General features: G+C 47.9%; 1 protein-coding gene and 1 long non-coding RNA gene across 4 annotated transcripts in view; one reads left to right on the top strand and one right to left on the bottom strand.

Moving 5' to 3' along the window:
• Positions 1-4,707: 4,707 nt before the first annotated feature.
• LOC112587620 lies at positions 4,708-11,537 on the bottom strand. Its single transcript, XR_006542251.1, has 3 exons — positions 11,386-11,537; positions 6,747-6,913; positions 4,708-4,767 (listed from the first exon to the last, which is right to left on the bottom strand). It is a non-coding gene; the product is annotated as an uncharacterized LOC112587620 (long non-coding RNA).
• SLC22A3 (solute carrier family 22 member 3) overlaps positions 11,311-12,357 on the top strand; it is a 99,217-nt gene continuing 98,170 nt past the window's right edge. For 2 of the 3 annotated variants that reach the window (XM_044924024.2, XR_003111807.3), the window contains exon 1: positions 11,311-11,818. In XM_044924024.2, the coding sequence (XP_044779959.1) occupies positions 11,357-11,818 (462 nt within the window). In that variant the 5' untranslated portion in view covers positions 11,311-11,356. The remainder of the gene's footprint in view (positions 11,819-12,357) is intronic. The other variant, XM_006051271.4, reaches the window with a different exon arrangement.

Below are 12,357 nucleotides of genomic sequence, written 5' to 3'. Positions count from 1 at the left end.
ATAAACAGGCCTCCTTTACCATTTATGGGAGGCATTGATATCAAATGCAGTCTTTGAAAGCTGTTTCTTTTACAGAACACGTGAGCATCACTCCATTTAAGTAACTATGTCAATATAATATCATTTTCAGTGAATGTGTTATTCTCCAGTTTCTAAATTCAATTGTGTGTGTGTGTGTGTGTGTGTGCACGCACACTTAGTCATTCAGTCCTGTCCGAGTCTTTGCAATCCCGCCAGGCTCCTCCATCCATGGGGTTTCTCCAGGCAAGAATACTGGAGTGGGTTGCCATTCTCTTCTCCAGGGGATCTTACTGACCCAGGGTTTGAACCCAGGTCTCCCACAGTACAGGTGAATTATTTACCGTCTGAGCCACCAGGGACATTTAAGTTCAATTTAAATTAAACGTCACTCAGATTTTAATTGGTGCCTGCGCATCTCCTGAAACTGCCTTCTCCCAAGTGAGGACGGCATTACTGTGATTTGTGGACAGTGGTACTGAGTCGGAAACGGTGGATGGCTTCTGAATGCTGTGCCCAGGGGGACCACCACCACATGGTTGAAGGGTCCTCCCTGAAAGACAATTTCATCCAGAATGAGGTCCAATTGCAGAAACTTCTGGGCAATATTTTAGCACTTAATAGCATAGTGGCCAAATCCCCAAAGTAATAGATGTCCTAAGAGTTCTGGAGACCCACGGAGAATATCTTGTCAGCCTGGCACTTCCCAAGCTACACAGATGACAGAAGCTGACCCATCTTTTGCCCTCAAACTCGTTTCCCCTTTCCTCCGCCTCTATTCCTAGTCAGTCATGAGCTGACCTCCTCCCTACCTCAGAGGTACCCTCAACATGGTGCTACGGATGGCTCCTGCCCAATGACAGGCGTGGGACAGAAGAAACCCGCTTACCATTACTGGCCTAAACCGTGTGTGATGGAAAGGTTTTCAAGAGAGACAACATGCTTCACCTCGCGCTTGTTAAAATGAGACAAAACAAGTGTTGGAAGGAACTTGCTTTTATATCAATTTGGAGAGTAAATATGAATTCTCCAATCTCTTAGGCTAGGTCGGGTTTTTCTACCTTGCCAAAATTCAACTCTGGAATATTTTTAGCTCTATTTAGCATTTTCTTCATGGCTACCATCTTCTCCAAAGATGACTTTGGAGAAGTCCAGGATCCTAGATACTTCAAGTACAGAGAGGATCTATTGCCAAAGGACAATAGTATCCACGATACTGTCTCCCAAACCAGAAGCTTTCCTCTAGGGAAGTCCAAATTATAGTCAACTGATGCTTTGAACTGTGGTGTTGGAGAAGACTCTTGAGAGTGCCTTGGACTGCAAGGAGATCCAACCAGTCCATTCTAAAGGAGATCAGCCCTGGGTGTTCTTTGGAAGGAATGATGCTAAAGCTGAAACCCCAGTACTTTGGCCACCTCATGCGAAGAGTTGACTCATTGGAAAAGACTCTGATACTGGGAGGGATTGGGGGCAGGAGGAGAAGGGGACGACAGAGGATGAGATGGCTGGATGGCATCACCGACTCGATGGACGTGAGTCTGAGTAAACTCCGGAAGTTGGTGATGGACAGGGAGGCCTGGCGTGCTGAGATTCATGGGGTCGCAAAGAGTCAGACATGACTGAGTGACTGATCTGATCTGATCTGATCTCTGAGAGAATGGGCCAGGGAAAGAAATGATTATTGGTCAGTCTAAATCAACATTAGGCTCCAGTATTCTGCCATATAGCAATGGAAGTGCCCTGTGGTTTTTACTACTTTCATACACTAAAGTGACAAATAGCCCTGTGTGTCTGTGTGTGTGTGTGCGCACGTGTGCGCGTGCGGCGCGCTTAATTGCTCAGTTGTGTCTGACTCTTTGCAACCCCATGGACTATAGCCCGCCAGGCTCTTTGGCCATGGAATTTTCCAGGCAAGAATAATGGAGTGGACATTGTACTTAATTGCATTGAGCAGCTTCAGCTACATGCAACAAATTCTGGTAAATTCTCTTCTCATGTTTATTCTATAAACAATATTTCTAATTTTCCTTGTTATGGTTTCTTAGAAACATTCATCACTTAAAAGTGAACATTTAATTTCCAAATACATGGGATATTGTTTAAGGTATCTTTAATATTAATTTAGATTCTTTCTAATTTAAATGCTTTCTCCTCTGCAATCACCTGCTCTGTTTTTTCAGTTTTCTAACTTTGTTGAGGCTTTCGATGGCTCAGATCTCTCTTGGTAAATATCACATTGCATTTGAAAATATGTGGGCTATTTTAAAATATCTTTTGATATTGATTTCTAACATAATTCCACAGTGATAAGAGAACAGACTCTGCACGATTTCAATAACTTTAGACCATGAAATTTTTGTACCTTGTTTTATGTCCCTGGATATGTTCCAGTGTCTCCTAGTTTACAGTCTATAGGAACTTGAATAGAATTTGTATCCTACTGTTGTGTGAAAATTATATAAATCTTAATTATGTTGAATTGGTTCACAGTGCTTTCCAGGCCTACTTTATTCTTATACCTCTCTGTATAGTCATTCTATTAATTCTTGAGAGTTTGATATTGAAAGTCCAACTAAAAATTCTTAATTGATCTACTTAAAAAAATAATTGTAATATATAGTGGAACTATATGTAACTTTGTTCTATATTTTCCAAATCTCCTGTAAATGTGTTAACATACTTTCATAACCTAAAAAAATAAAAATTAAAAAAAAAAGAATATTGGAGTGGGTTGCCATTTCCTACTCCATGGGATTTTCCCCACCCAGGGATCAAACCCATGTCTCTTGCATCTCCTGTGTTAGCAGGAGGATTTTTTACCACCATGCCACCTGGGAAGCCCAACAAATAGCAACTCCATTCCAAATAAGGTAAGAATGAGAGTGTTTTAAATATTCGTACCCATTTGTTAAAAAGCAAAAAGAAAACATGATTTCTCGTTTTTCCCCTTTAGGCTTGAGCGCGTGCCCCAAGCCACTTGCCAAAGTTTCTGTCAGTGGACTGTTTTCAAAAGTTTTATTTCAAGATTTATTGCAACATTCCCAAGGAAACCAATCTTTTTTTGTGCTCAACAAAAAGCACAAATGTCATTATGACGTATTTTTGTAATTCAATATGTGGTGAATAAACACTAATAATCTGGAATATCCATTCCTAAACGTGATTTTAAAAATACCAACTATAAAATTTTAGGTAAATAAACCCCAACAATTACCTTTTCAAAAAGAGTTAAAGTCTGTATGTTTAATAAAAGCTGAGAGTTGTGGGCCAATAGATTATTATTGGTCCTATTCAGCAATCATTTATTGGTCACTATGTCTGGAACAGGCTTCCCAGGTGGCCCTAGAACCCGTCTGCCAATGCAGGAGACCGAAGAGACACTGGGTTGATCTCTGGGTTGGTAAGATCTCCTAGAGAAGGAAATGGCAACCCACTCTATTATTCCTGCCTGGAGAATCCCACGGACAAAGAAGCCTGGTGGGCTACAGTCCAAAGGGTCGAAAAGAGTCGGACACAACCGAAGCCACTTAGCATGCATGCGCACATGTCTGAACCAGCTCTGTCCAACAGAACTTCCAATGTTGCTGGAAATGTTCTTTATCATCATAGTCCAACATGGCAGTCACCAACCGTGCATGTGTTTATCAAGTACTTGAATTGTGACTCATTAAGAACAGAGCCTTTCATTTCACTTAATTTTAATTTAAATGCAAATAGCCACATACGGCTAATGGTACCTTATTGGACAGTGCAGATATAAAACAGATATCACTGTTTAAATATAGAAAGAGAAACATGATTTGGCTTTTCTCTCAAAAATCTACTGAGTAATGGGATAAATAAAATGCACACATAATTTTACATCAAAATCCCAATTGAATTTCTATGGAACTTAGTAAAGGATAAAATTTATACAGAAGAAAAAAAAAATCCCAAATTGCCAGGATGACTCTGAAAAGGAACAAAGTAAGGGGAGAGAAGGGATGAGACTTATCCTCCCAAATACTAAGAATTGTTACAGAATTATTGTGATTAATAGTAAAATACTGTCCTGGAAATAGACATGTAGAGCAGTAAAAGAGAACAAAGAGCCCAGAAACACTTTCATGCATTTTTTTTTTTCTTTTTGGAACATGCAAAAAGCAGAAGCTATAAAACAAATTGACACATGGTACTACATCAGAATTTAAGCTTGTAGTCACCAAGACACCACAAACACAGTGAAAGGATAAGCCACAATCCAAGAGGAAGGGGATCTATTTATACGTATAGCTGACTCACTCATTGCACAGCAGAGCCTAACACAAAATTGTAGGGCAAGTATTTGTTTGTTCAGTCGCTAAGTCGTGTCTGACTCTTTGCGACCCCATGAATGGCAGCACACCAGGCTTCCCTGTCCTTCACTGTCTCCCAGAGCTTGCTCAGACTCATGTCCATTGAGTCGGTGATGCCATCCAACCACCTCATCCTCTGTTGTCCCCTTGTGCTCCTGTCCTCAATCTTTCCCAGCATCAGGGTCATTTCCAGTGAGTTGGTTCATCACATCAGGTGGTCAAAGTAGTGGAGTTTCAGCTTCAGCATCAGTCCTTCCAATGAATATTCTGGATTGATTTTCTTTAGGATGGACTGGTTTGATCTCGGGGCAGTCCAAAACTCTCAAGAGTTTTCTCCAGCACCACAATTCAGAACCATCAGTCCTTCAGCACTCAGTCTTGTTTATGGTCCAAATCTCACATCCATACATGAGTACTGGAAAAAAAAAAAAAAGCTTTGTCTACAGGGCCCTTTGTCAGCAAAGTGATGTCTCTGCTTTTTATTTGCTATCTAGGTTTGTCATAGCTTTTCTTCCAATTATACCAATTTAAACAAAAAAGATAAGCCACAGATTGAAGAGATAGAACATACATAGCTGACAAAGAAGCAAAGTAAACAAATAAGTAATTTTCAAAAACTTCAGCAAGAAAAAAACAAGTAACAAAGAGAACACAGGCAGAGGATATGAGAAGTGACTCGCAGAAGACAAACCTGAATGATGAATGCTAAGTGCTAAGTTGCTTTCAGTCCTGTGCAACTCTTTACAACCCCATGGACTGTAGCCTACTATGCTCCTCTGTCCATGGGATTCGATGCAAATGTTCTCAGTCTGACCAAATTAGTAGTGTGTAAATCAGAACAATGCCACTGCGTTTCAAACTCATAGTGTCTGCTACTGTGCTTGAGGGTAATAAGCACATGTGTTAGTGCGGATGGGGGTGATCTCACAGGTTGCTGATGAGACATGAATTGGGGCCACCTACTGAAAGCAATTTGGCGACATCTGGTGAAGCTCAAAATAGGTACATACTATGGTCCTGACGCAACAGTTAGAGCTGGACATGGAACAATGGTCTGGTTCCAAATCGGGAAAGGAGTACGCCAAGGCTGTATCTTGTCACCCTGCTTATTTAACTTCTATGCAGAGTACATCATGAGAAACACTGGACTGGAAGAAACACTGGACTGGAAGAAACACAAGCTGGAATCAAGATTGCCAGGAGAAATATCAATAACCTCAGATACGCAGATGATACCACCCTTATGGCAGAAATTGAAGAAGAACTAAAGAGCCTCTTGATGTAAGTGAAAGAGGAGAGTGAAAAAGTTGGCTTAAAAGTCAACATTCAGAAAACTAAGATCATGGCATCTGGTCCCATCACTTCATGGCAAATAGATGGAGAAACAATGGAAATAGTGAGAGAATTTATTTTTTTTTTTTTTGCGCTCCAAAATCACTGCAGATGCTGACTGCAGCCATGAAATTAAAACATGCTTGCTCCTTGGAAGAAAAGCTATGACCAACCTAGATAGAATATTAAAAAGCAGAGACATTACTTTGCCAACAAAGATACATATAGTCAAAGCTATGGTTTTTCCAGTAGTCACATATGGATGTGAGAGTTGGATTATAATGAAAGCTGAGTGCCGAACAATTGATGCTTTTGAACTGTGGTATTGGAGAAGACTCTTGAGAGTCCCTTGGACTACAAGGAGATCCAACCAGTCAATCCTACAGGAAATCAGTCCTGAATAATTATTGGAAGAACTGATGTTGAACCTGAAACTCCAATACTTTGGCCACCTGTTTCGAAGAACTGACTCAATGGAAAAGACCCCGATGCTGGGAAAGATTGAAGGAGAGAGGAGAAGGGGACGACAGAGGATGAGATGGTTGGATGGCATCACCGATGCAGTGGACATGAGTTTGAGTAAACTCCAGGAGTTGGTGATGGACAGGGAGGCATGGCATGCTGCAGTCCATGAGGTCGAAAAGAGTCAGATACGACTGAACGACTGAACTGAACTGATGGTCCTGACAGTCCATTTGTAGGCATTTACTTTAGATCAGTTCTTGCACTACAGGTTCACTGCCATATCATTTATAATTATGAAAAATTGAAAATGAGCCAAATATCTCTGGAATAAATTGTAGTACAGTCATTCAATTGAATGATACATAGCAGTAAATGAGCTAGATCCACATTTATCAAGACTTACAGGTCTCAAAAATATAATGTGGAGTAAAAAAGGAAGTGACAGAAAAATACAGAGTATGGTACCATTTGTGTAAATTTCAAAGCACCCCAAGCGCTATGCAGGTTCCCCCCTTCCTCCAAAAGTAGAGCCTTTCTATGAAACCTTTCCTAAGCTGAAATGTGGAAAAGCAAAGACGCAATCACGTTAGGACACACCTTGCTAACAGATGCAGAAAATAAACAGAGATGAAGCACAGATGCTCACGGGCAGTTCAAACCTATGCCGCCTTGAAGGTGAGATACTCCATGCAGTTTCTGGGGTAGGCGCTGCTAGGCAGGGCCACTCTCCCTGCCGGGGTGCACACTGCTGCTTGAACGACTCGCTGCAAAACAAATGCTGAACGCTACTTTCAATTTTCATATTTCATTATAAAAGTGAAAATCCTCTTTGATTTCTTTTGGTTAGGAAAAAAACAGGTGCTGATGTCGTTCTTTCATAAAAGCGAAGTGTCATAAAACCAACTTTTGAAGAGCAGGGGACCCCTGAGTAGTTATTTGTAGTACCTAGGTATAAAAAGGGTTAAAATATGGATGATATGAGTAACAACTTCATAACAGCTGTACCTGGACAAGGGAGGGCCCGAGCCTCCCTTACCAAAGGGGGGCCACACTCTGGCCTTCCTCTCCCCTAGGGCCAAGCGGGTGTACCCACCAGAAGCCCATTCCCCCTCCCATCTTCCTGCCCCTCACCTCCCACACTCCTACCCCCACCCCCCGCTGGGACCTGAGATCCCAGGATTCCCTGCCGGTGGCCCTGAGCCTTCTTCTTGGGCCTGCACGACTCTCCGCCAGGCCCACCTTCCAGAGAAAGGGCCTGGTAGATGCCCCGGGGGGATGCGGGGATGATAAGGACGGGACACGAAGGCACGTGATGAAGACTTCATCTGCGTCTAGGAGTCTTAGTTCTTCATAGCCACACATCTAAGATATAACAAAAGAAGGCAGAAGGCCAAACAACTGATGCAGTCGAACTGTGGTGCTGGAGAAAAAAGTCCCTTGAACTGCAAGGAGATCAAACTGGTCAATCTTAAGGGAGATCAACTCTGACTATTCACTGGAAGGACTGATGCTGAAGCTGAAACTCCAGTATTTTGGTCATCTGATGTGAACAAATGACTCATTAGAAAAGTCCCTGATGCTGGGAAAGATTGAGGGAAGAAGGAGAAGACGGCATCAGAGGATGAGATGGCTGGATGGACGTGAAACTGGGCAAACTTCGGGAAATGGTGAGGGACGGGGAGGCCTGGCGTGCTGCAGTCCATGGGGTCGCAAAGATTCGGACATGACTGGGTGACCGAACAACAACAAGAAGAGGAACAAGACATAATTACAGGACATTTGCAAATTCTGGGGAGGGTGGGGGTTTTATTACTCTCTTTATTAAGAGCTGACTTACACATATTAATAGCACTCCTCATGTGCTAAGCATGCTTTACTCACTCAGTCATGTCTGAATCTTTGCAACTCCATGGACTGTAGCCCACCAGGCTCCTCTGTCCATGGGATTTTTCAGGCAAGAATACTGGAGTGGGTTGCCATTTCTTTCTCCAGGGGATCTTCCCAACCCAGGGATCGAACCTGAGTCTCCTGTATCTCCTGCCTTGCAAGCGGATTCTTTACCATGTTCTAAGTAATTTGTATTAAAAATGGAAAGGTTCCATACTACTCGATTTTACAGAAAAGGTTAAATATCTTGCCCAAGGTCATTCAACTCAGTAGAAGTGAGATTCAAACACTCCAAAGTCCGTGATCTTAGCAACTGCTCTAGGTCTACTTGTCCAAATGCTCAGATTACTTTATTTAAAATAAATATATAAGTTAAATAATTAAATTAAAATAGCCTGACAACAGCAATACAAAGGAAAATGTAGTGAAATTCCTTAAGAAGGTTCTTAGATGTGTTCGGAGCACAGATGTGACTTAGAGAAGAAGGCGGTTGCGGTAGTTGCAGAGGACTCAGCAGAGGGGGTGCTGACATTCCGCCCAGGACTTGCTGGGCCGTAGCTGTGAGGATGGGAGGGCAAAATGCCAGGAAGAAGAAACTTCGTGTGACAGGCTCAGATTTAGGGAAGTTAAGGAAGGATTTGAGGATTAGCAAGTTGTGTTATGTTTAGCTGTCACATGGGGGGACAATTTGGTGATGGATATAGGTTGGGATCTTGAAAGGGAGGGTGAGAAATGAGCGTTTAATTTGGAAACAAGGCAAGCCCTTCAAGGAAGTACCTCGGAGCTGCTCTGTGGGAAGGCAGTGAGGAGGGTGGGCTGACCCCAGAAAAGCTGCTGTGGGTAAGGAGCCCCCATGGCACTGTGGACAAAGACAGTGGCGGAGTAGAAGAGAAGAAGCCATGTGTGTGTGTGTGTGTGTGTGTGTGTGTGTGTGTAAGGCGTGGTGTCAGGAAGCATCCATTTATTCCACAAATGTTTACAGAGCAACTACTATAATCAAGCAATGATCTAGGGGGTCACAAGATAGAAATGAACAAAGCAGAACTTTCTGCCCTCATGAAACCTGCATCCTAGGCAGGGGACACCAGAAAAAAAGTAAATACAGCATGACTTCCTTTGTGGTCCAGGGATTAAGAATCTGCCTGCCAACACAGGAGACACAGGTTCAATCCCTGGTCCAGGAAGATTCCACATGCCCTGGGGCAACTGAGCCTGTATGCAACGACTGCTGAGCCCACGAGCCGCACCTCCTGAAGCCTTGCGCCCTAGAGCCAGGTTCCACAACAAGAGACGACGCTGCAACTAGAGAGTAGCCCCCATCTCTCTCTGCAACTGGAGAAAGCCTGCATGCAGCAAGGAAGACACAGCCAAAAGTAAATAAATAAAGCAAAGGAATTAAAAGATGCATATGTTAGATGGTGATAAGCACTTTGGAGACAGATGAAGCAGGGAAGGGAGCTGTGGGCTTGTCTGTATACGTGCACAAGTGTGTGTAAGGGTGGAGGGATGATAAGCAGGGATGAGGGGAAGGCACATTGGAGTAAAGGCCTGGGGAGTGAGGGGTGTTGAGATGATATCTAGGAGTCTAGGACAGGGTTACGGTTACACCAAAAGGCAAGCTGGGAGGTGCAGCTGCGTGGGAGGAGGAGAGACTGAGTCTGGGGTCCTGGGGGTGGGGGCAGTCAATAACAGGGACTACACCCTCAAGTGTGAGACGCGCACACACAGAAGTCACTGCTAACTTGGTGAGAAACATGCTTCAGCAGCTGGGAATGAGGATGTGAGAACGATCAAGAGAGCCAGAGCGATCATTCACTCAGCCCCGACTATGTGCCCCTACAAAGCGTTTTATCCTTCCCAGTACCAGGAAGCCTTAGGGCATCCCTGAGCGGTGGACTGGTTTAACTCTGCAACAAAGAACAATAGGATTAAGCGCTAACTTGTGAAAGGGCACAGTAGGGGCCCGCCACTTTTTTGGCACTTCATATGTAATAATTTGTTCAACTGTCACAGGAAGCCCAGGAGGGGATGTCTCATTTGACATGAGAAGACTGAACTGGCCAAGTAAGGTGCCCAAGGTCACAAGCTGGTGAAACAGACAGCCTGGCTCCCGTCCTGGCTCTGGATTAAAAAAAGAAAAAAACAAAGTCAGCCTGCACTCTACCAGCTTCTCCGCCCTCCGAGTAAAGAAACCTAAGGGTAGAAGCTTTTTGGACAGCTGGGGTGGGGGTCTGGGGAGAGAGCTGGAAAATTCTCAAGAAGGGGGAGGCTAGGCCAGGGCAGGCCGGGGGCTGCTAACAGCGCAGTGTGGTCCGCACACGCGAAGGCTGCAGCCTAGAAGGGGCTTCTCACCCCGCCCAGGGGGGCATCGGAGCGCGGACACGGACACAGCAGCTTGGGCGCCTAGCAGAGGCCCGGACCCTAGACCGGACGCAGCTCTGCCAACCCTTGCGAGAAAAGTCAGGAAGCTAAAAACAGCCTTTCAAAGCAGTCAGCAAGCACGCTTTCCAGGCGGTTTCAGGCGTAGAAGAGGCCTTGGCTAAAGCAACCTGTAAGCGTCTGAGGTCCCTTCTCACTTGGAACTCCAGGACTCTGCACAAGACGCTCAGCCTCTGTGGGCTGCCCAGCTGCTCCTTTTGAAAGTTGGACAATATCTGAGATGTCGCCAAAAATCTAACCTCGCGGAGTTCAAGTTCTGCAGTCCACTGTTCTGGGACCTGGCTGCCCGGCCTCGGGGTCGCGCCGGGCGGCTCTGCACCGAGGGGACGAGGCCCGGAGGTGGGGGGGACTTCCCGGGTCACAGGAGTGGGACCCGGAGCGCGGGCATCCTCGGTCCCCCCACCAGGTTGCAGCCGGGACCCTCGAGAAACGAGTTCCACTAGCCCGGGAGTCGTTAGGTGGCCCTGGAACTTCCTTGTCTGGAAGCCCGACCCAGGCCCGCCCGCGGACCGGGCTGCTGGCAGGGACCGAATGGAGCCGCGCGCCAGCCCGGGAAGGCTGCGCGCGTCACTCGCAGTCCTGGGCCGGGTCCCCGGCGCGCGGTGGCGCTCCGCCAGGCCGCGCCACCCGGGCCCGGCCTCGCGCCCACCCCGGCCCCGCGGCGGCGTCCCCCGGGGGAGCTCGGCCCGGACCTCCGCGGACGCCCCCCTACTCCCCACGCCCCCGGGGGCGGGAGGCGGGGGCCCCGGGGCCCGAGGAGCGCCGTCCGCTGGCGCGGCGCCCAGGGGCGTGAGGCGGGGAGCGCGGGGGAGGCGGCCGGGGCGGAGGAGGCGGCCGGCCGGCCGGCGGGTCACTCGGCGGCCCGGGGCGGCGGGCGGCAGATGCGCTCGGGGGAGGCGGGCGAGCGCACCATGCCGTCCTTCGACGAGGCGCTGCAGCGGGCCGGCGAGTTCGGGCGCTTCCAGCGGCGCGTGTTCCTGCTGCTGTGCCTAACGGGCGTCACCTTCGCCTTCCTCTTCGTCGGCGTGGTCTTCCTGGGCAGCCGGCCCGACCACTACTGGTGCCGCGGGCCGAGCGCCACCGCGCTGGCCGAGCGCTGCGGCTGGAGCCCCGAGGAGGAGTGGAACCGCACGGCGCCCGCTCCCTCCGGCCCCGCGCCCCCCGAGGGCCGCGGCGACGGCCGCTGCCAGCGCTACCTCCTGGAGGCGGCCAACGCCAGCGCCGCCCCCGGCGCTCTGAGCTGCGCCGACCCGCTCGCCGCCTTCCCCAACCGCTCCGCGCCGCTCGTGCAGTGCCGGGACGGCTGGCGGTACGCCCAGGCCCACTCGACCATCGTCAGCGAGGTAAGGGGCCCGGCGGCGGCGGGCGGCGCGCGGATCGCCGCGGAGGCCGGGAGCCCAGCAAGCCGGCCGCCGGGACGGTGCGCGGAGGCTGAGACCAGTCGGTTACCTCCGGGCCCCCGCCTGCTTCATCCTGCACTCGCAGGGGCTGCGTCGCAACTGCCCGCCCCGGGGTTGTGGCTTTTCTCGCCCCCCCTCTCCTCCCCCGCTAGGGAGTTAACGGGGCTTCCCTTGTGGTTCAGCAGGTAAAGAATCCGCCTGCAATGTGGGACCACCTGGGTTCGATCCCTGAGTTGGGAAGAATCTGTGGAGAAGGGAAAGGCTACAGGCCTGGAGAATTCCGTGTTAATGGAGAGGAGCTTTCATGCATTGGAGAAGGAAATGGCAACCCACTCCAGTGTTCTTACCTGGAGAATCCCAGGAACGGCGGAGCCTGGTGGGCTGCCGTCTATAGGGTCGCACAGAGTCGGACACGACTGAAGCGACTTAGCAGCAGCAGCTTTGGTTGCAGGGGTGAACGAAAACTGCCCTAGAAGCCGAGG

This window comes from Bubalus bubalis, chromosome 10 (genome assembly GCF_019923935.1).
Source record: "Bubalus bubalis isolate 160015118507 breed Murrah chromosome 10, NDDB_SH_1, whole genome shotgun sequence".
Taxonomy (NCBI): Eukaryota; Metazoa; Chordata; class Mammalia; order Artiodactyla; family Bovidae; genus Bubalus; species Bubalus bubalis.
Note: the sequence above shows the minus strand (reverse complement) of the source record. Positions and strands in the feature narration are given on the sequence as shown.